The sequence below is a fragment of the Helobdella robusta genome (assembly GCF_000326865.2).
Source record: "Helobdella robusta unplaced genomic scaffold HELROscaffold_13, whole genome shotgun sequence".
Taxonomy (NCBI): Eukaryota; Metazoa; Annelida; class Clitellata; order Rhynchobdellida; family Glossiphoniidae; genus Helobdella; species Helobdella robusta.
Window position 1 is genome coordinate 3,002,045 of NW_008703718.1, and position 18,368 is coordinate 3,020,412.

The following is an 18,368-nucleotide window of genomic DNA, read 5'->3' on the forward strand; positions in this document are numbered from 1 at the left end:
TACAAAAAGGCATGCTAGCAGGCAACCTCACAATAACCATCATTCTTCTCATAGGAGCATTTGTCACGCGTTAGTTTTCCATTTTTACTTCTTTAGTATCCCTCTTCTTTTTTTCATTTGCTCTAATCTTTTTTCTTATGATTTGAGATGATGATTAAGACGTTATGAGTAATGATAATGTATGTTGATGATGTCTAGGGTTAAATTCTAATAATATCAATTATGGTATCCATGTAACAACGTTATCATTGTCAATGATGATATCAGCGATATGGTTTAGATGAACATTTTTATCATCTTCGTCAATTTTTTCAAGACATTTCTCATTACAAGTTAAGGGGACCTTGTTACATATCAACAACACATCGTCACATTGTAATAATAACACATCATCACATTGTAACAACAACACATTGTCGCATTGTAACAACAACAACACATCGTCACATTGTAACAACAACACCACATCATCACATTGTAACAACAACACCACATCATCACATTGTAACAACAACACATCGTCACATTGTAACAACAACACATCTTCACATTGTAACAACAACTTATCATCAGATTGTAACAACAACACGTCGTCACATTGTAACAACAACACATCATCACATTGTAACAACAACACATCTTCACATTGTAACAACAACACATCGTCATATTGTAACAACAACACATCATCATCACATTGTAACAACAACACATCATTACATATCACATCATTTCATCATCACCCTTAATCCTTGCAGTATTGATCAAGTCGAATTTGAAGCGCCAGGAAGCTTATGCACAAGTGGATATCAATCATTTGAATGTTTTAATTTGAAATTCCTAATATTTTCTGTTTTTACAATTAATTATGTTTAATTGATTAATTAATTGTTTTTTTGTTGTTTGTTTATTAACCGATTTATTTATAGTTAAATTTTTGGTTAATTATTTTTATAACGCATCAGTCATTATCAGTTAAGGTATTTTCAAGTTTAATTCTCAACTAAATGTAAGATCTGTACATATAACTTCAGATGTATACATATACACATGCACGGATTATAGTCACTACGTCATAATCTGATCTGGATTGAAGTTTTGTTGTGTGTGTGTATGTGTGTGTGTGGTTTGTGTGCGTGCGTGTGTGTATGCGTGGTGTAGTTAAGTGTGTTCTTTACTATGTGAAAAGTTAGCCGAGATATATTTATTTTGTTGGTTTTCAAATCAGGTTACAAAAGTGAATCACACTGTCAGTTGTTTTATTAACACCACAGTTTTCTTATGTGTTGTGTCGTCTAGTTTCTCTCATATATTACATCTTCTCGTCAGTTTCCATTTGCATCTCCCACATGTTATTTTCTTCTTTGTTGCATTTTATATTTTTTGTTTTTTTTTATTTGTTTTTTTTTCAAGTTTCACAATATTTTTAATTGTGAATTGTGTGTATGTGTATGTGTACGCGCGTGTGTGTGACACATGGCTCAGTAAGGTTCGTAAGCAAGTAATGTGATATTCATGTCAGCACATCTAAATGTATAAACAATTAAATGTACATTTTTTTCATCTATTTTCAACTCATTGTTGTTTATTCATTTGTCTGTTCATTTGTTTATTCATTTAATTGTTTGTTTGTTTATTTATTTATAATTTGTTTATTTATTAGTTTTGATTTAATATATCTTTTCATATAAAAAATAGATGGCCATCAGATGAAATGGTTTGTATTGAAATTTTCATTCGAATTATTTCTCCGGATGTGGCTATATTATTTCAAAAAATGCTAATTTTCTGCAAGTTAAATTACTTGAAATTCCGAAATCATTGAATTAAACAAACAAGGCAGTGAAGTTTCATTAAAACTAAAGGCTGTGGATAAATTTGGTTCTATGTTCGTTTATTTTTTTTCTTGTCTTATTCTTTGGTTCGATTCAGTGTTTTCTTTAGTTTGTTTTAAACATTTGTTCTAATAAAATTAACTAATTAACTAACTAGCTAACTAACTAACTAACTAATTAACTAATTAGCTAACTAACTAACTAGCTAATTGACAAACGTATGAATGCACTGAAATGTCGCTAACATTCTCTCTCTTTCTTACTCTCTCTCTTTCTAGCGATCAGAAACGTTTGAGGCATTAGTATCGGCTGCTGTTGCTGTTGAAAGTGAGATAAATTTTCTTCTGTCTGCCTGCTTTGTTGCTGTTGTGTTGAGTAGTTTATCGCAACGGTAGTTAAGGATTTAATTCACGTGAATATTTTGTATACATACAAATATATATTTATTTATATATATATATATTCATTTTTTACAGATTCAATATATTTTATCAAAACAATTGGATGTAGTGTTTTTTCAATTGCAAATATTTTAACATTTCATTAATAATAATAATATTTTTTTTCATTCTTCACCTAACGCAGCTGTCTAGTACGATGCTGATTGCAAGGTCGGTTTCCACAGATCCTTGATCTCTTATTGCTAACATATTAACATAGATACATACGTACATGCATACATACACACATACATACACACATACATTACATACACACACATACATACAAATACATACAGATTTATTTCACTCCTTTTTAATAGTATTAGAACCGGCTTGTTGATTTAGGACTTTTGTGTATTTTTTCGTTCGTTTTTCTCATTCATTCGTCGCTTATTTATTCATCAATCAATCCATCCATTCATTTATTTATTGATTCATTCAACTAATTATTCATTCAGTCATTCATTTTTTTTCTTAGCTATTTGTAACCCTTTCTTATCCTACTATTCATTTGAATGAATGAATTCATGAATTCATGAATTTATGAATTGGGTTCCAAGATAGTTTTGTTTAATTTATTTAATTAGCTCTCAGTTGATTTATTTGATTGTCTAATGTCCAATATATATAAATCATTCTATTCAAACGAATGTGTACATACACATACAAACACACCACACACACACACTTGTGCTTATTTAATGCATGCTTGCTTAACTAACATGCATGTCCCATATTTTATCATCATTATCGTTGTTATTATTATTTCTACTACTAATATTATTATTATTACTATTATTTTTATTATTTTGGCAATATTATTTGTGAATTAAAGCTTTCAAAAAGAGAGGTTTATAAAAGTATCTTGATTAACCATGTTCATAATCAGTTTTGTTAGCATGGGACTCCATCTATCTATCTATTCATTCATCCATCTATCCATTTATCCATCTAACCATCATATCATTCATCCATCCATTCATTCATTCATCCATCCATCCAATCATAGGATGCATGTTAAAAGTTTTTTTTTCACTTCTTTCCTCCTCTTAGTTTTTGAAACCTGGCATCAACTTTTTAGTTCGGGGAACATTAGTCTGAAAGGAAGTGCTATTGTAACGAATGCTATAATTGTTACCAGTTATTATTATTATTATTATTATCATCATCATTTTTGTTATAACGGTTGTTATTATCGTTTTTTTTAATAAAAAAATTGTTTTTCTATTGGTTATCGTTGATACAATTAATCTTGTTAAGTTGACAAAATTGCTGTTCTCACTATTTTTACCTTCATACATGTGTTTGTTTGTTTGTGTGTGTGTGTGTGCGTGCTTTTGTTTGTGTGTCTGTGTGTTTGTGTGTGTGCGAGAAAAAGAGATGAGTTTAATTAAATAAAATAATTTCGTATTAGATTTATTATCATGATGATTGTTCATTGATTTATAGATTGATTGATTGTCGGATTGATTAACTGGTTGGTTATTTGTTTGATTTTGTCAATACATTCCTTTTTCATATCAATTTTATGTATACAATATTATATATATATTATATATATATATATATATATATATATATATATATATATACAACAATATTATAAATATTATTCTCATATATTATTTCTTTTTATTAAAACTTTAAAACTTAGCCAATACCGATTTTAATTCTTAGTTCTTTTTACATGTAGAAATATTTCAACTTCTATAGAAGACATTTTAATCATTTTTATACATAGGACGTTCGTACTAACATGCTATCATACATGCACGTACACACACGGTTCAAACACACACACACATAGATACACACACACATATACACATTAGTTATGTTAGTGAAATAATTAATATGAGGCGATTTGTACAATATTGTATATTGCTATATAATTTATTATTATTTATCACTATTGATAATCTTTTCAAACGTTATATCGTTATTTTAGTGATAGTCACGTTTCACAGCCAAATTTTATACCATTTAAAGTAAAGAAGAAAATTGAGATTAATTTTATTTAACCTGGTTGTTAACGTAAGAGCCATAACGAAATACATATAGGTAGGTGTGTTGATTGAGTCTGCGCTATGCTTTCTTACGTTTTGTTGTAATAATGTCTGCTAATATGATTTGTTATGATAATGGTTGTTATTCTCTTTAATTCATTCAAGTTACTCCGATGAGATTGATGTCGGTGTTTGTTGATTGGTATTTGTTGTTAATGTTGCATCGTTTTTAATGCGTAGTTCGTTTGCGAGTCAACAGACCTTCGTGTGTATATTCTGCGGTAAAATATATGAAAGTTTGTTGCACATCTTGTTTCTTAAACGCTGTACAATTTGTTATAAATGCATGTTGACGTTGTTCGCGGTTTGTTTATCTCTATTGCGTCTTGTGCTGCTACGTTTTAATTTCAAATTTGTTGAACTTTCTACTAATATTATTTATGTTGACGAGTGTTGTTGTGCCTCGAGTTTTCATTCATTTGTCAGATTTTCAAAATTGGCTTGCAACCGCCGAATATTTTGTTTCATATACGAGCCCACGTGATGCACACGGATACACGAAGAACACACTACACAGCAAACACACTCACACATACCTACACACACATGAATATATATATATATATGTACATAAATTATTTGTTTATATGGGTATGTAATATGCATGTGTTTTGTGCCTTTGAAGTTTGTTTTTTGTTTATATTTTATTTTTGTAATCAGTAATCATCATGGATATATATAATATATCCATGGTAATCATATTAAATTTGACGGTTTTCATTTTATATTTGTTGTGATAAATTGGCACAAAGTACGCGGTTGCGTCGCAGGCAGGTACTATAAAATTTCATTTAACCCGGTTGCGCGTGTGATTTTTAATTTTTTGATCTTCCATTTGAACGAACTAAATTGAAGTGAGCCCATTATTCAGTTAATGGCATCAAATGCTTCTTAGAAGCAAAGTACTCTCCAGTTAAATAGATACTGAACGTAAATTGAATCATATTTGCATCCAATTAGGCACGAATCATCAAAAGTTCGACCACTAACGAAAAGTTTTAGAGAACTATTTCATTTTTGAAATGTGATGCCTTTGCAATGCTAGATCTGGTTTCGCACTTGCAAAAAATTGATGACAGATCCAGATGCTAAAAATATTTAGCTAACCGGAAAATTTAGAAAGACTAGAATGACGATGTATGTTGACAAAGCGACGGATTTGAAGTTTAGTAGATTTTACGTTGCCCGGTTTTTGAGACGATTGAAAAAAGTGCAAGCATGTATGAAGGATAACGGGCAGGCGACCCGAGATTTCTCTTGTAGGTACGCCATGTAACTGATTTGGTTTCAATAAAATAAAATTATTTCATTTTATATGGCAAATTTATAGTTTCCAATTATGAAAAACTAACAGCTCAATCACTTTCTAATTCAATTAGAATTGTTATACTTTATGTAAAATTCGTCCGTTATGATTAAAGTAGCAGTCGATTGACAAAATGATGGGTGTCAAAAGACTTCAGAGCTGAACAACGATTGAATTGTGTTGAAAATTTTCAAATTATAGCCTAAAATGTGTATTTTAAAAGTTTTTTAACTACACTGACCAAAGCTTATTCTCATACACATAATAATATTTAGTCAATTATTCTAAATGTGTATTCTTTAATGTATGTATGATGCGGTCAGCTGATAAATGTTAAAAATTCATCTCCAAATTAAAACTAAGTTTACTTTTAAATATTCTTTATATTGATTCTCCTGGATCCAATCGATAAATGTTGCAGGTTTTTTTGTGAAACACTTCAACCGAGATTGTCTGATTGACGAGAACAAATTTATTTTTTATTCGATATTACTATTCGAAATTTAATCACCATTTTCTTGTTTGATCAGTTTGATGTCTTGTTCTAAAATTTACTAACATGTCCAACTCATCTGATGATCAACAAGCTAATGCTGCTGTTTCATCATCAGCTGAAGAGAATATTTATTGCAAGGAATCCAATTTTGAAATTGAAAGGAAGATTGGGAAGGGCCAATTTAGTGTTGTGTATCGGGCAAGATGTCTCATTAATAATCAGATTGTTGCGCTCAAGAAAGTTCAAGTCAGTTGAGTTTTGTAATAAAGAAGTAGCAAATCAATAATAATATAGATTTACAAATGTTAAAAACTTTTTAGCATAATTTTAAATGTTTTTCAAGTTTTATATTTCAAGCTATCCATATTTTGTTAATTTTATAATTTGTTTTAAAATATATGTCAAAATTTATTCACAATTTTTGTACTTTTTCACGATACCTTTTTGTAATTTTTTTAGATATTTGAAATGATGGATGCAAAAGCAAGGCAAGATTGTATAAAAGAAATAGATTTATTGAAGCACCTTGATCATCCAAATGTTATACGATACCTGGCATCATTTGTGGGTGACAATGAATTGAATATTGTTCTAGAATTGGCAGATGCCGGTGATCTTTCTAGAATGATAAAGGTTGGAGTTTTATCAGTTTACAGTTGTAAAACCTTTTGGATATGTTGTAAATTTTTTTGGATATGTTGTAATATTTCTTGTAAAACCTGTATCAACATTATTGGTATTATTGTTTACTGTAAAGATTGTAATTAGAATTAATTTTTATTAATTGTTACCACACACATATGATGATCAGCACTTCAAGAAGCAAGACAAAATAATTCCAGAGAAGACAATATGGAAGTATTTTACTCAGATTTGTAGTGCGCTTGATCACATGCATTCTAAGAGAATCATGCACAGAGGTAATTTTTATATTCCTTCTGAAAATAACATTTCATCTATTCTGTGAATGATTTAATAAAATTTTATTAAATTAAAGAAATTTTGACATTTTGTATTTAATTATTTATTAATTATTTAATTATGACATTAAATTATTTTTTTTCCAGACATAAAGCCTGCCAACGTTTTCATAACAGCAGAAGGTATTGTGAAGTTAGGAGATCTTGGACTAGGCAGGTTCTTCAGCTCTAAATCCAATGCGGCACATTCTTTGGGTTGGTTGGGAGTTTTTTTTATAATTATTAAATAATGTTTAATAATTAGTATATTAAATTATCTAATTGTTAGGTAATAATTTAAAAAGCTGTCATATCAATCTTAAAAGTTGACTTGTTCATTAATATTTTGTTTAAAATTCATCATGTGTTTTATTTTTCACTTGAAATCAAGTTGGCACTCCCTATTACATGTCCCCTGAACGTATCCACGAGAATGGTTACAACCTGAAGTCTGATATTTGGTCACTTGGATGTCTACTTTACGAAGTGAGTGGGTCTTGAGAATTTTTAACTTCCCATTTTCTAGCTCTTAGCCTAAAACATGACATTAAAAAATAAAGTGGCTAGTTTTTTAACGAATATTGATTTTTCATCATTGCACCTTCTTGCATTTAAATTTCATTTATAATATTTATTATTTTGTGAACAGATGGCAGCTTTGCAGTCGCCATTTTATGGAGAGAAAATGAATTTGTACTCATTGTGCAAGAAGATCGAGCAGTGTGACTACCCGCCTCTTCCTTCCGACAACTATTCTCTAGAAGTCATTTCGTCATTTTGTTCTTTCATTGGCTTTTTTAATTTTCTGTCAACTAATTAATTGTTTTAAGTTCAATTTTAAAACAGTTTAGTAATCAGATTGCTAATTAATGGTACAATCTCCTTGACAGCTAAGCAACCTGATAGACTCCTGCATAAACTCCGACCCAGAGAAAAGACCAGACATCAGTTACGTGTATGAGGTGACAAAAAAGTTGTACAACAAGAGTTGAATGTGTATCTATGTATCCATGTATCAAATATCCATCCACGTATATCTTGCTTTGTGTATCTTTTTGTTGCATGTTATCACTATCAAAATCTGTAGTGGTTTTTTTTCTCTTGATGTTTTGTTATATCACTAATCAAATTTTTGCACAAAACTTTTATTCATTTTATACGCCACTATATTTGCTTCAACTCAGTATATTTATTAACTATAGGTTAGTGGTAGAGAACGAACTTGATGTTTGTTTGATTTTTGATAAATTTGTTTTTTCTCAAAGTATCGATTCAAGATAGTCCATTATATTATAGGATATTATTTATGAAATATGAAAATCTACTGCATACAAAAATGTATTTTCTATCATTTTAATTAGCTGTGATGAGTCCTTTTGGCTGATAAAGTAGCTTATATTTTTATCTTTTTTTTCTTTTCATGCCAAACATGTTTTAATCAGCTTGATTTAAAGATTATATTAATAAATTAATAATTAATAATGATTAATTCTGCTAATTTTTAGATGTTATATATAGTTGCCTTAGAATATTTTGTGGAATTTTTTAAAATGCCGTTTATTTATTTATTCAAAGAAATAATCATAAGTTAATGACATTTTAATTGTATCGCTAAAATATTTCATTTATTTCAGTTAACATTTTTCAAATCATGAACGAAATAAGCTTGAATGAATCGATGTAGAGATTATTGTAACACTACAATAATCATTTTATACATTGAACAGTTTTTATTTTAAAATTATTTTACATATGCATCACTGTGTATGTACACGAAATCTTGTTAATAAAAATAATAATCTATCTTTATATACACACGCGCGTATTTATGTATACAATACAAACGTGTATGTATATATGAATTATTAAATGAATTAAATAGATACATACATAAATTTGTTTTTTGACGAATCTAACGCCTTTATGTGTCTAATTAAACATAACTGAAAATAAAACTTTGTAATTTTCAAAATAATAATTCGAATGGTGAAGGAGCAAATTAGAGTAATTAGATAGCTGAGTGCGGAAGAGCAGATAAATAAATGGACTCAGTCCTCTTGGAAAAGTATGTTATCCTTAGTCTCGCCTTCCTCCATAGGATGTCTAAATCTTTCGAGATCCTTCTTATCCACGTTGATGTCATCAAATGCGTTGCCAGTAAAGTCAAAATTATCTCCCGAACTTATTGGGTAATCTTTTTCATTCCAGGCCCCTATATTTCAATTATTTAAAAATTATTTTAACTTTTTACAAATTTAAACTTTATTTCATTCTGCGTACCTTTCCCGTGTTTCTTCCTTTCTTCCACTGGAGTGCCAATGACGACGGGAATCTTTGCCTCGGCACAATCGCCATCATCAAATTCTAGCCTGAAATGTAACATGTACTCGATATCTATCAAGACACATCCATCCAACCTCGACTCCGGAATGAATGGTGGCACAGGGAGTCTGAAATCTGTCCAGGTTCGTTCGGCTCCGTAGTCAATCTGTGTTTACCAAAGTTGAATGTTAGAAAATTTTATACAATGATGATATAAAAAATTATTCTGTTTACCGGGAGACTGTCGACTTTTTTGTTAACAATCTGATTGTTTTGCTGACTTCGATTTTTAGCATGAAAGTAACTGTTTAAGAATAGGATAGCCTGTGCAGCTATAATACTGCTGGGATAATCATTATTAATTTGAGCGTTGATCAAGATGTCCTCACCCGGCAAGAACCCAGTCTTGTAAACTTGAAATTCAGCTTCCAATTTTCCTTTATTGCAAAACAAAAAACTGCACGTCGATGACTTGGTCAAGCGAACGTGCTTGGGTCGAAATAGTTCAGGATATTTCTTGAGGTCATGCTGACGCAGGACAAGAAAGGGTTCACTCGTTATGTTCGATCCGATACTGACTTGATTCTCGAAACCTTGCTTTACTGTCGCCTTTATAACATAAGTGATGCTACCGAGTTTTCCGATAAATGATGAGGGTAAGTTTGTCGGTAGAACGTAATTGAGAGGGAAACTATGATTTCCTCGTGGAAGCGTTGTTGGTTTCTGTTCATCGAACACAGATACAATGTCATCAACGTATATCTCGGACGCTCGCAACGAAGTTTCTGGTGATTTATTAGCATCTTCGTCATCAAGACCTACCATAGCCTCGCCTCTTATTTGAACTTTTATAGATTTAATAAACAAATCTTCTCCCAGCACCAAAACAATGTTTCCGGAAAGTGGCTCACCGGGTTCGTACTGATACTTCTCATCGATATCATGGTCCAGGTGGATCTCAAACTTTTTTATCGCATTTGACATTTTCAGATTTAAAACGATTAAGATGTTATTGAAAACACGTCAAAATAAAAATTTCTGATGAGCTCTAATAAACGCGTTACTAAAATATATTTGTTAAATTTTAATCTATATTTTTGTTAAATATAATTCAAGTTTCGATTATTTAAAGCATATTTTAAATTTATTTGAAAAGTTTTTAAACTTTTTATGTTCAACGCTGATTAAATTACCACACCAATGCGGTGTGACTTAAAATTTGCTGTATAGATAGCAATCAAGCAGCTAAACAATGAACCGTACACTGGCTAGGTCTGCACACTAAAACAATACTTATCTTCTATGTACCACGCTAACACACACGTAGTTCGTGACAAATGCATACTTATATACTAATCTACTACAGCTAACACCGCGAGCCTCTTGTTTCGTTATTTGGCTACTTTTGCTGTTTATTTTTTCATATAGAAACTCCATAATCCAGTTTTTTAATGTTTTTATTTTTAGTATATACGCGTTCATCGTAGCCACATTGTGTTTAAATGGAGTCTTAAAAAATGAGTATTAATAACCAAAAATTACATGTTATAAAATTTGATCTTATTTTCTAATGTCCAACAAAATCCATCATCTTGCAAGCAGTTGATCCTTCCAGATAGTGACGACCGCTGCTGACTTTCCACATGCGAATCAGTAAGGAGCGAGGAAGCACTTGACCCTCTTCTTGCAGCTGCGCCTCGACTTTCTGGCCTCTTTCCTGCCCTTCCTGCCCTTGCATGACTTGCTCCTGCTCCTCCTGCCTCGAGATCGGCTTCGACTTATTTCCGCGGCTGCCAACTTTCTCTCTTCCTTCGTATCAAAATTATCATAATTTATGATTAACAATTGTTGCTTCAAATTTAAAACGATTTTTCAGTGATTGAATATGCTAACTTCTGGATTCATTGTTATTCAAAACTGAATGCAGTTAGCGTTTGTGATATAAATATTTTCGAAATTGAAATGTTTGACAAATTAGCGTTGGGTTGTAAGAAAACTTCCTAATAGAAAAATTCCGCTGGTATGGGCACTCAGAAATGGAAAAATACTTGCTATTAGACGATAGAAATGTAAACAAATAATATTACGACATTGAAAGATGATGCATCATCCAAAATATAACAAAGGTAAAAGATAAATAAACTGATTTTTATTTCGTGTTGTCGTCGAAACTGGAGGGTTTGAAAAATATTGAAAATAAACAATTTAAATCAAATATTTATACAGAAAGCATAAAAATAGAGAGTAGAAATGAACTAACAAGCCATAAAATTATACAATAAAGATAATAAATTTTTTTTCGTATCTATGTCGCGTGCGTAATAATTTAACTTAATGACGCAATGCATCATTACTGAACAACAACACATTAGAAAATTTACTTTTCTTGAAATCTTTAAAACAATCAACATTATTAATAATCAAACAACGATAATAATACTAACATTGAACGACACCAAATAAACCATAATGGCCGATGAAAGAACAGCGGACGAAGAGTTGAGGAAATCTGCCGACCCAGCAAGCAGAGGAAGAAGAAGGAGGTCACGCAGTTGCGTGACCGGTAAGGCGAAGAAGTTCAAGAGAAGCAGCAAATGCAGAAGACGCAAACGCCAGCGTTACCTTTTGCTTTGAAAATGGGCTCTGGGATGAGTTCAGTCCTGATTGAAGTGCTGTAACTGGTTATTGAGTCTATTGGTTATTGCAGCGACAGCTGGCAAGAAACAAAATTGAGAAATAGTGCTTTTTTTAAATAATCAGGTCTGACATTATTTTCATGGCTGGTTTTTCTGTCATCATATTACATTATGAACATAAAATGATAAAAATTGATTATTTGTGGAAATTGATTAACTAAAAAATCAATTGAAACCATAATTCGTTTGATGACTTTTATTTCAAAAATTCAAAACTAACAAATTGAATTAGAAAAAGTACAAAAAATGCAAGATTCGATTTTGCATTGAAACGAATAATCTCGTAGACACTTAGTTTCAAGTTGTTGGACCCAAATATTTGAGACACCAAGTATTTAGATGGATTGAGAGTTGTTATATTGCTAAAGTTTTAAGGACTGGCCGGTGCAAAACTAATAAGTTTTCGATGAATTTGCAAACGTGCCTTAAAATCTATCCGAACCTGAGTAAAAACGTACAAAATGATGAATAAAATAATTTAAATGGAAGAAATTGTGAATTTTCAAAAGTTTGAGAAGAAAAACTTGTACAATTTTCACGACGTTTAAAAAAATTATACATGCACATTTTGAGTTGAGAAAATATCAATAATGAAATAAAAACAAATGCAAATAAGTCCATTATTTTTCAACGTTCGATTGTTCGTAAATGTTTTAATGCATTCCTTCATCGTTTCGCATCATGAAAAAGAGTTTAAAAATGCAATTACAAATGAATAATAAATCAATCAGCTGAGAACTTCAACATCTGTTTCCCGACTTTCCAGTTTCCCGCGTAATCAACTTTCTCAATTTCTTCTCAACATCAACAGACCACTTGACAGCTTTACTCTCCTGGTCCAAAATGATGGTAGGCTTGTTTCGGTTGTTTCGTTTCATTTCGTATCTTTCATTTGGTCTCTCGCTACTCCGACCAATAAGTAGGTACATCATTCCCCTCTTCAGTTTCTTGCAGCTGCACGATGGAGGCGATGCTAACCACAAAACCCCATCCAAGTTGGATCGCTGAACTTTTTGCTTGCTTCCATTGCTGACTGCAGCTACTGATGACGACGATGACGATGAAGAAAGTAGGGACAGCGAGTTTGGTAGCTTCTTGAAAACTTTCAAAATTTTAACGCCATACTTGGAAAATTTTTTGTGCACTTTGCGTGACTGCACATGAATTACAAGAACTGTAAACAAAAATTTAAAAGTTTTGTTGCAAATTTTAATGATAGTAACAAAAATTATTCTTTTATATTCAAGAATTTTCATTAAAAAACAGGAGCAATTTAAAAAATGATTTATAACTTTCGTACCAAAGTCTTTACTGCAAACTTCTTGAAGGTTTTTCAATTGAGTCCTCTGCAGGCAGGAATCGCAGTTCACTGAAACATAAAAAAATATTCACATTTATTTTTCAAACAATAAAAATGTATAATTTTTATCTCCCTGCTAAAAAATTTGTTGTAAAATAAAAAAACTACTGCCTAAAAGCAAAGCGATTAAGCCGGCGTATTCTTGAATATAAAATTGAGTTGGGAAACGATTAAAAAGCGATTGATTCATGCGCGCAAGATGCAGCAGCAGCACATGTGGACAGCTCCCAACCACCGCTACACGCATCCTCTGGCAACGTTCACGCAGATGGGAACATCAAAATATTAGTATCCTACACTTTGGGGTGGGTGTGTGCTGCCGAACGTGATTATACAGGAAAGTTTGTGGAGGATGTTTCTTATTAATCACGTACACCCAAGCACCATCACACATACACATACACACACCATATACATTCATATATTCATATGCAAAAATAATTTATATTCTTAAACGTTTTTCTACTTCAAGAATTGAATATTGTATTTTATATTTTATTGCTGTATCGTGTGTTGAATTTTGCAGGGTATATTGTATTGTATTAAATTTACTGTGTAAATAACCGAAGCGCACGTTTAAACGGATTACAAAATAAAATGAAATGTTGAACTGGATTGAGAATAAATAAAGAATAATGATATAGAGACGGCATTACATACAAACAATAGCACAAGTTGCAAGACCATAATGAACAGCTGAGGATTGTCCAATTAATGAAGAAATAAAATCAGTGATGAATGTTTGTTTCATTCAATCTTGCCGGCTGGTTGGATGGCTGGTTGGTCGGTTGGTTATTGTTGATGGAAATGAGCTGGTAGATTTTATTGATGAAATGATTGTTGAGCGATTATGACGCTAGGTTGAGAAGTTGGACTGATCAAGCAGTAAAACTCATTATTGGTTTAACAAGTTAATTTTTGGTATATTGGTAGATTAATTGAAAGAGGTTTTTAAACAAAGAAAACCCCAGAAGATGCTATCAAGAGATGAAGACACAACTTATTGTATGAAACAAAGGAACTAAGCAACAAACAGACAAACGAACGAACGAACGAACGAAAGAACGAAACAAACTTAAAAACCAGACAACGTACACAAAAACATGCTAGCGGCATTACTCGTATACAAAACGATGGCAAACAAACAAACACACATGACATGTCTTCTTAACAAGGTAAACAGAACGCACAACCCAACTCAAACACATTTCATCGAGACCACACTGGTTGTTTGAAAGACTTACAAAAGTACAGATAAACACATACATTTGTACACATATATACATACATATGTATATACATAAATACAAACACACATACAAATATACATACATGTTGGAAGGAGACCATATTTTATACAGTATTGTATGAATTCTATCGAATTGTTGGCATTAATCAATTTAAAGTTTGTCTTTTCAATTTGCCATACTAGAATTTTTTGGAAAATATTCAGTTTATTAAAAGTAGAATTATTATCAAATTATTCATGATGAACTTAGATAGAAATTCTATTTTCAATAAATTGGACAATTTCCAGAAAATTCTAGTATGGAAAATCAAAAAGACAAACTTTAAATTGATTAATGCCAACAATTCGGTAGAATTCATACAATACTGGAACAAGCAGAAGCATGAAGAGAGGAAGAGAGAGAAAGAGAGAGAGGAGAGAGAGAGGAGAGAGGAGAGAGAGAAAGAGAGAGACATAAACAGACATATTGCACGCAAACACATAACGAACTTCTTAACGTAAATAAACAAGGCACATCCAGCTGGACATTCGAAACGTGTTAAAACTATCTCGTATGAATGCATTAGAAAATATGTGTCCGCGTGTGTGTGTATGTGTGTGTGTGAATGTGTGTGTGTGTCTCTGTGTGTGTGTATGTGTGTGGAATGTATGTGCGATCAACTGAGCCCTGATTTTTGTATTTGTTTTCACACATGTTTACACCGGCAACAAATATTCGCAAACTAATTAAATATCAGCGGGGAATAGACAAAGAAAAGAAAACAAATGCATAACAAACAGAAAACCCACAAATGTATGAAGGACAGAAAATATTTTGCTAACAAAAAAAATGAAAAATAAACAAAAAAAGGACGAGAACTAGTATTTAAAGACGTTAGTAATAACACGGCCTAAACAAACTTTAAAAAAAATGTATATACAAACTTACAAACATACATACCAACTTATAAACACACATTAAAACTTACAAACAAACATACAAAAATGCATACAAACTTGCAAGCATAAAACCAACACCGGATCACACGAACGCACAAAGACATAAACAAAGCTAGACTCACGGAACATTATGTATGATAAAATTGCTAATTGGCCAAATGTTGTTTAACTATTTCAAACTTTATGTTCGTATGTATGTATGTATGTGCGAGCCCTTGGTTAAAAACAATAGCCATAAAAACTATCATTTCGCCCCTGCTCAACAGACAATATTAGTGTACAGGGTCTCGCACAGAAGGGCACTTAGCAATGTTCTCTAAAATACAAAATGAATTAAACTAAAACTAAAATGAATTAAATGTACGTAAAAAGTATGACAGCCTTGGAATGAATGCTGCCTGCGTCAACAGGACAAGGGCGTCATGCTTGCCAATCTCCGTCATCATTGACATAATATGTTTAAAATCCTCCAGCTTTTTAGCCCAAAAATTATCATGGCGTTTTCCTCTACAAACTATCGAACCCAAAAATTCTAGGTCATTCATCTCAATTCTTTTAATATTTGATTGGGCGAGAGATAAAGCTGTTGAATTTGTAGTGATTTCGCATTTTTTTAAATTCAACTTGAGACCATATTCACGACCATTACTGTTGATCAATTCCACATCATCCATTAGGTCCTTTACACATCCCCCCAACGCAATATCGTCCAAGTATGCGACAACAAATTTAGATCGAAATGCCTTTACCAGTGGNTCGATCGACAGCGAAAAGAGCAACGGTCCCAAAGGATCCCCTTGTTGCACACCTTCTGATGAAAAAATGATGCTGTTACCAAGTGACAGGAATGAATCAGCATCGTACGCCAACCAGCAAAAATTGAAAATTTCTGGGAGCCGAGATTTGACGCATTGAAGCATATGGTCACGACGAATCGAATTGAAAGCATTTGAAAAATCAAGTTTTAGAAAGCCTTCATCTTCCTTCATATTATTGACGAATCGCCTGACAGCGTGTATCGCTCCTTCTGCTCCACCGCTAATCCCGACACCGACCTGCTGAGGCTGGAGAATTGGACCCACCCTGTCCTTGATGACCAATAACGCACATTTTGCAGCCCAGCGTCTCCATACACATCCAATGGCAATAGGTCTGACACCACCATCCTTCTTTGACAAGGCCACCAATCTCCCGCCAAACAAGTATGGAACTACCTCGGGTGGACAAACGCCACTCAACAGCAGATTGATAAAACCGGTCATGGCACTGATAAGTTCTGATGTTTCTATTTTATCATGCGTTAAATCCCTTAAATGCTGTGGGGTTAGGCCATCTCTACCTCCTGAGGTTCCTTTTGGAAACTGCCTCAAGCACAACATAATTTGTTGGGGATTAACTGTAACGCTTGTCGATTCTTTGTTGGGACTTGGTTTTCTGTCTAACGGAGCGGGAGGATGTTTGTCCTTTAGGGAGTTGATAGTGTCTGTCGAATCCGGAGCCATCGTATCCGTCGATGCTAAAATCCTCATAGCATTTCTCACGTTTCCCTGTTCTATTTTGCATTTGACTAAAGCACTAAGCTTTGGTTTACGAACCCTTTCATCTTGCCCCTTTACAATTGGTTCGACAGATTTCATCAACTCTTCCAATGAGCCCTCTCCAAAAGCATCTAATCTGCTATTAATTTTTGCGCTGATGTTTTTTTTTCCTCCACCTCGAAGATCCTTTCGGAGAATCAAGCGGGGAATGAATAGCAACCTGAACCAGAGAATGGCATTTGATGGGTTATCACAGATGTTATTCAAAATATCCTTCAACATCCGGCCAAACTTACCACGTGATTGCTTGGGCACATGGTCAACTAACCGACAGCCCGATGATTTTTCAACAAATTTTTCAGCCAGTGACGATTTACTCTTCATATCGACAGCGGTATCAAGGACCCTTGAGTCTTCACTCGTCTTTGAGATGTTGGCGTTGACGACATTGAGCGACCTTCGTTTTCTGCTCGAAGGTGGGTGCTTCAAAGATCCCGGACATTCTGAGCCTTTCACTTTTCCGCCATGTCTAACGAGAGTACCATCCTGCCCCACTTTAAAATGTTTATAACACACATGGCACAGAGTGAGGGAAGTCGTGCTTGGTACATGTCCTTGACTCAACATTAAGAAACCAGCAAGGCAAACTGTTATTATATTGTAAACTGTACATAAGGCTTATAATATAAAATTATTGTAATTATTATTATTGTAAACTGTACATAAGGCATATAACATAAAAAATTGTAGAAAGACAACTTTAAAACCAAGCGCCTGTGTGCCGCTTAAATTATATTATTTAAATATAACTATATAACTTAAAATTAAAACCGGATATATAACTTAAGATTAAATACGAACATTTAATTAAAATTAATTAAAATTAAAATAAATGTGGATATATAATTTTAAATACGAATTTATTCGAATTAATAACATAAAATCTAAATCTGCCAACCTGTTCGGAGACCAATACACCAATATATGTATGTATGTATGTATGTATGTATGTATGTATGTATGTATGTATGACCAATATATGACCAACGTCTGACCAACGGAGACCAATATATGTATGTATGTATGTATGTATGTATGTATGTATGTATGTATGTATGTATGTATGTATGTATGTATGTATGTATGCATGCATGCATGC

The 18,368-nt window shown here is 32.4% G+C and overlaps 4 protein-coding genes across 4 annotated transcripts in view; 1 reads left to right on the top strand and 3 right to left on the bottom strand.

The window, feature by feature from the left end:
• Positions 1–6,209: 6,209 nt before the first annotated feature.
• HELRODRAFT_156467 (hypothetical protein) lies at positions 6,210–8,097 on the top strand (the record flags this gene model as incomplete). Its single annotated transcript, XM_009014316.1, has 7 exons — positions 6,210–6,392; positions 6,606–6,779; positions 6,958–7,066; positions 7,214–7,321; positions 7,497–7,591; positions 7,755–7,868; positions 7,996–8,097. The coding sequence occupies 7 exons, from the start codon at positions 6,210–6,212 to the stop codon at positions 8,095–8,097; spliced, it is 885 nt and encodes a 294-aa protein (XP_009012564.1).
• Positions 8,098–8,548: 451 nt separating this feature from the next.
• On the bottom strand, positions 8,549–10,617 carry HELRODRAFT_190510 (hypothetical protein). Its single transcript, XM_009014317.1, has 3 exons — positions 9,662–10,617; positions 9,386–9,593; positions 8,549–9,317 (listed from the first exon to the last, which is right to left on the bottom strand). The coding sequence occupies exons 1-3, from the start codon at positions 10,409–10,411 to the stop codon at positions 9,154–9,156; spliced, it is 1,122 nt and encodes a 373-aa protein (XP_009012565.1). The 5' UTR covers positions 10,412–10,617; the 3' UTR covers positions 8,549–9,153.
• A 1,690-nt stretch (positions 10,618–12,307) lies between these two features.
• HELRODRAFT_190511 (hypothetical protein) lies at positions 12,308–15,197 on the bottom strand (the record flags this gene model as incomplete). Its single annotated transcript, XM_009014318.1, has 3 exons — positions 12,308–13,277; positions 13,416–13,469; positions 15,054–15,197. The coding sequence occupies 3 exons, from the start codon at positions 15,195–15,197 to the stop codon at positions 12,864–12,866; spliced, it is 612 nt and encodes a 203-aa protein (XP_009012566.1). The 3' UTR covers positions 12,308–12,863.
• Positions 15,198–15,930: 733 nt separating this feature from the next.
• HELRODRAFT_168460 (hypothetical protein) overlaps positions 15,931–18,368 on the bottom strand; it is a gene marked incomplete at both ends in the record, with an annotated part of 2,686 nt that continues 248 nt past the window's right edge. The window contains 2 exons of the mRNA XM_009014319.1: positions 15,931–15,987; positions 16,886–17,886. Of these exons, the coding sequence (XP_009012567.1) occupies positions 15,931–15,987; positions 16,886–17,886 (1,058 nt within the window). The remainder of the gene's footprint in view (positions 15,988–16,885; positions 17,887–18,368) is intronic.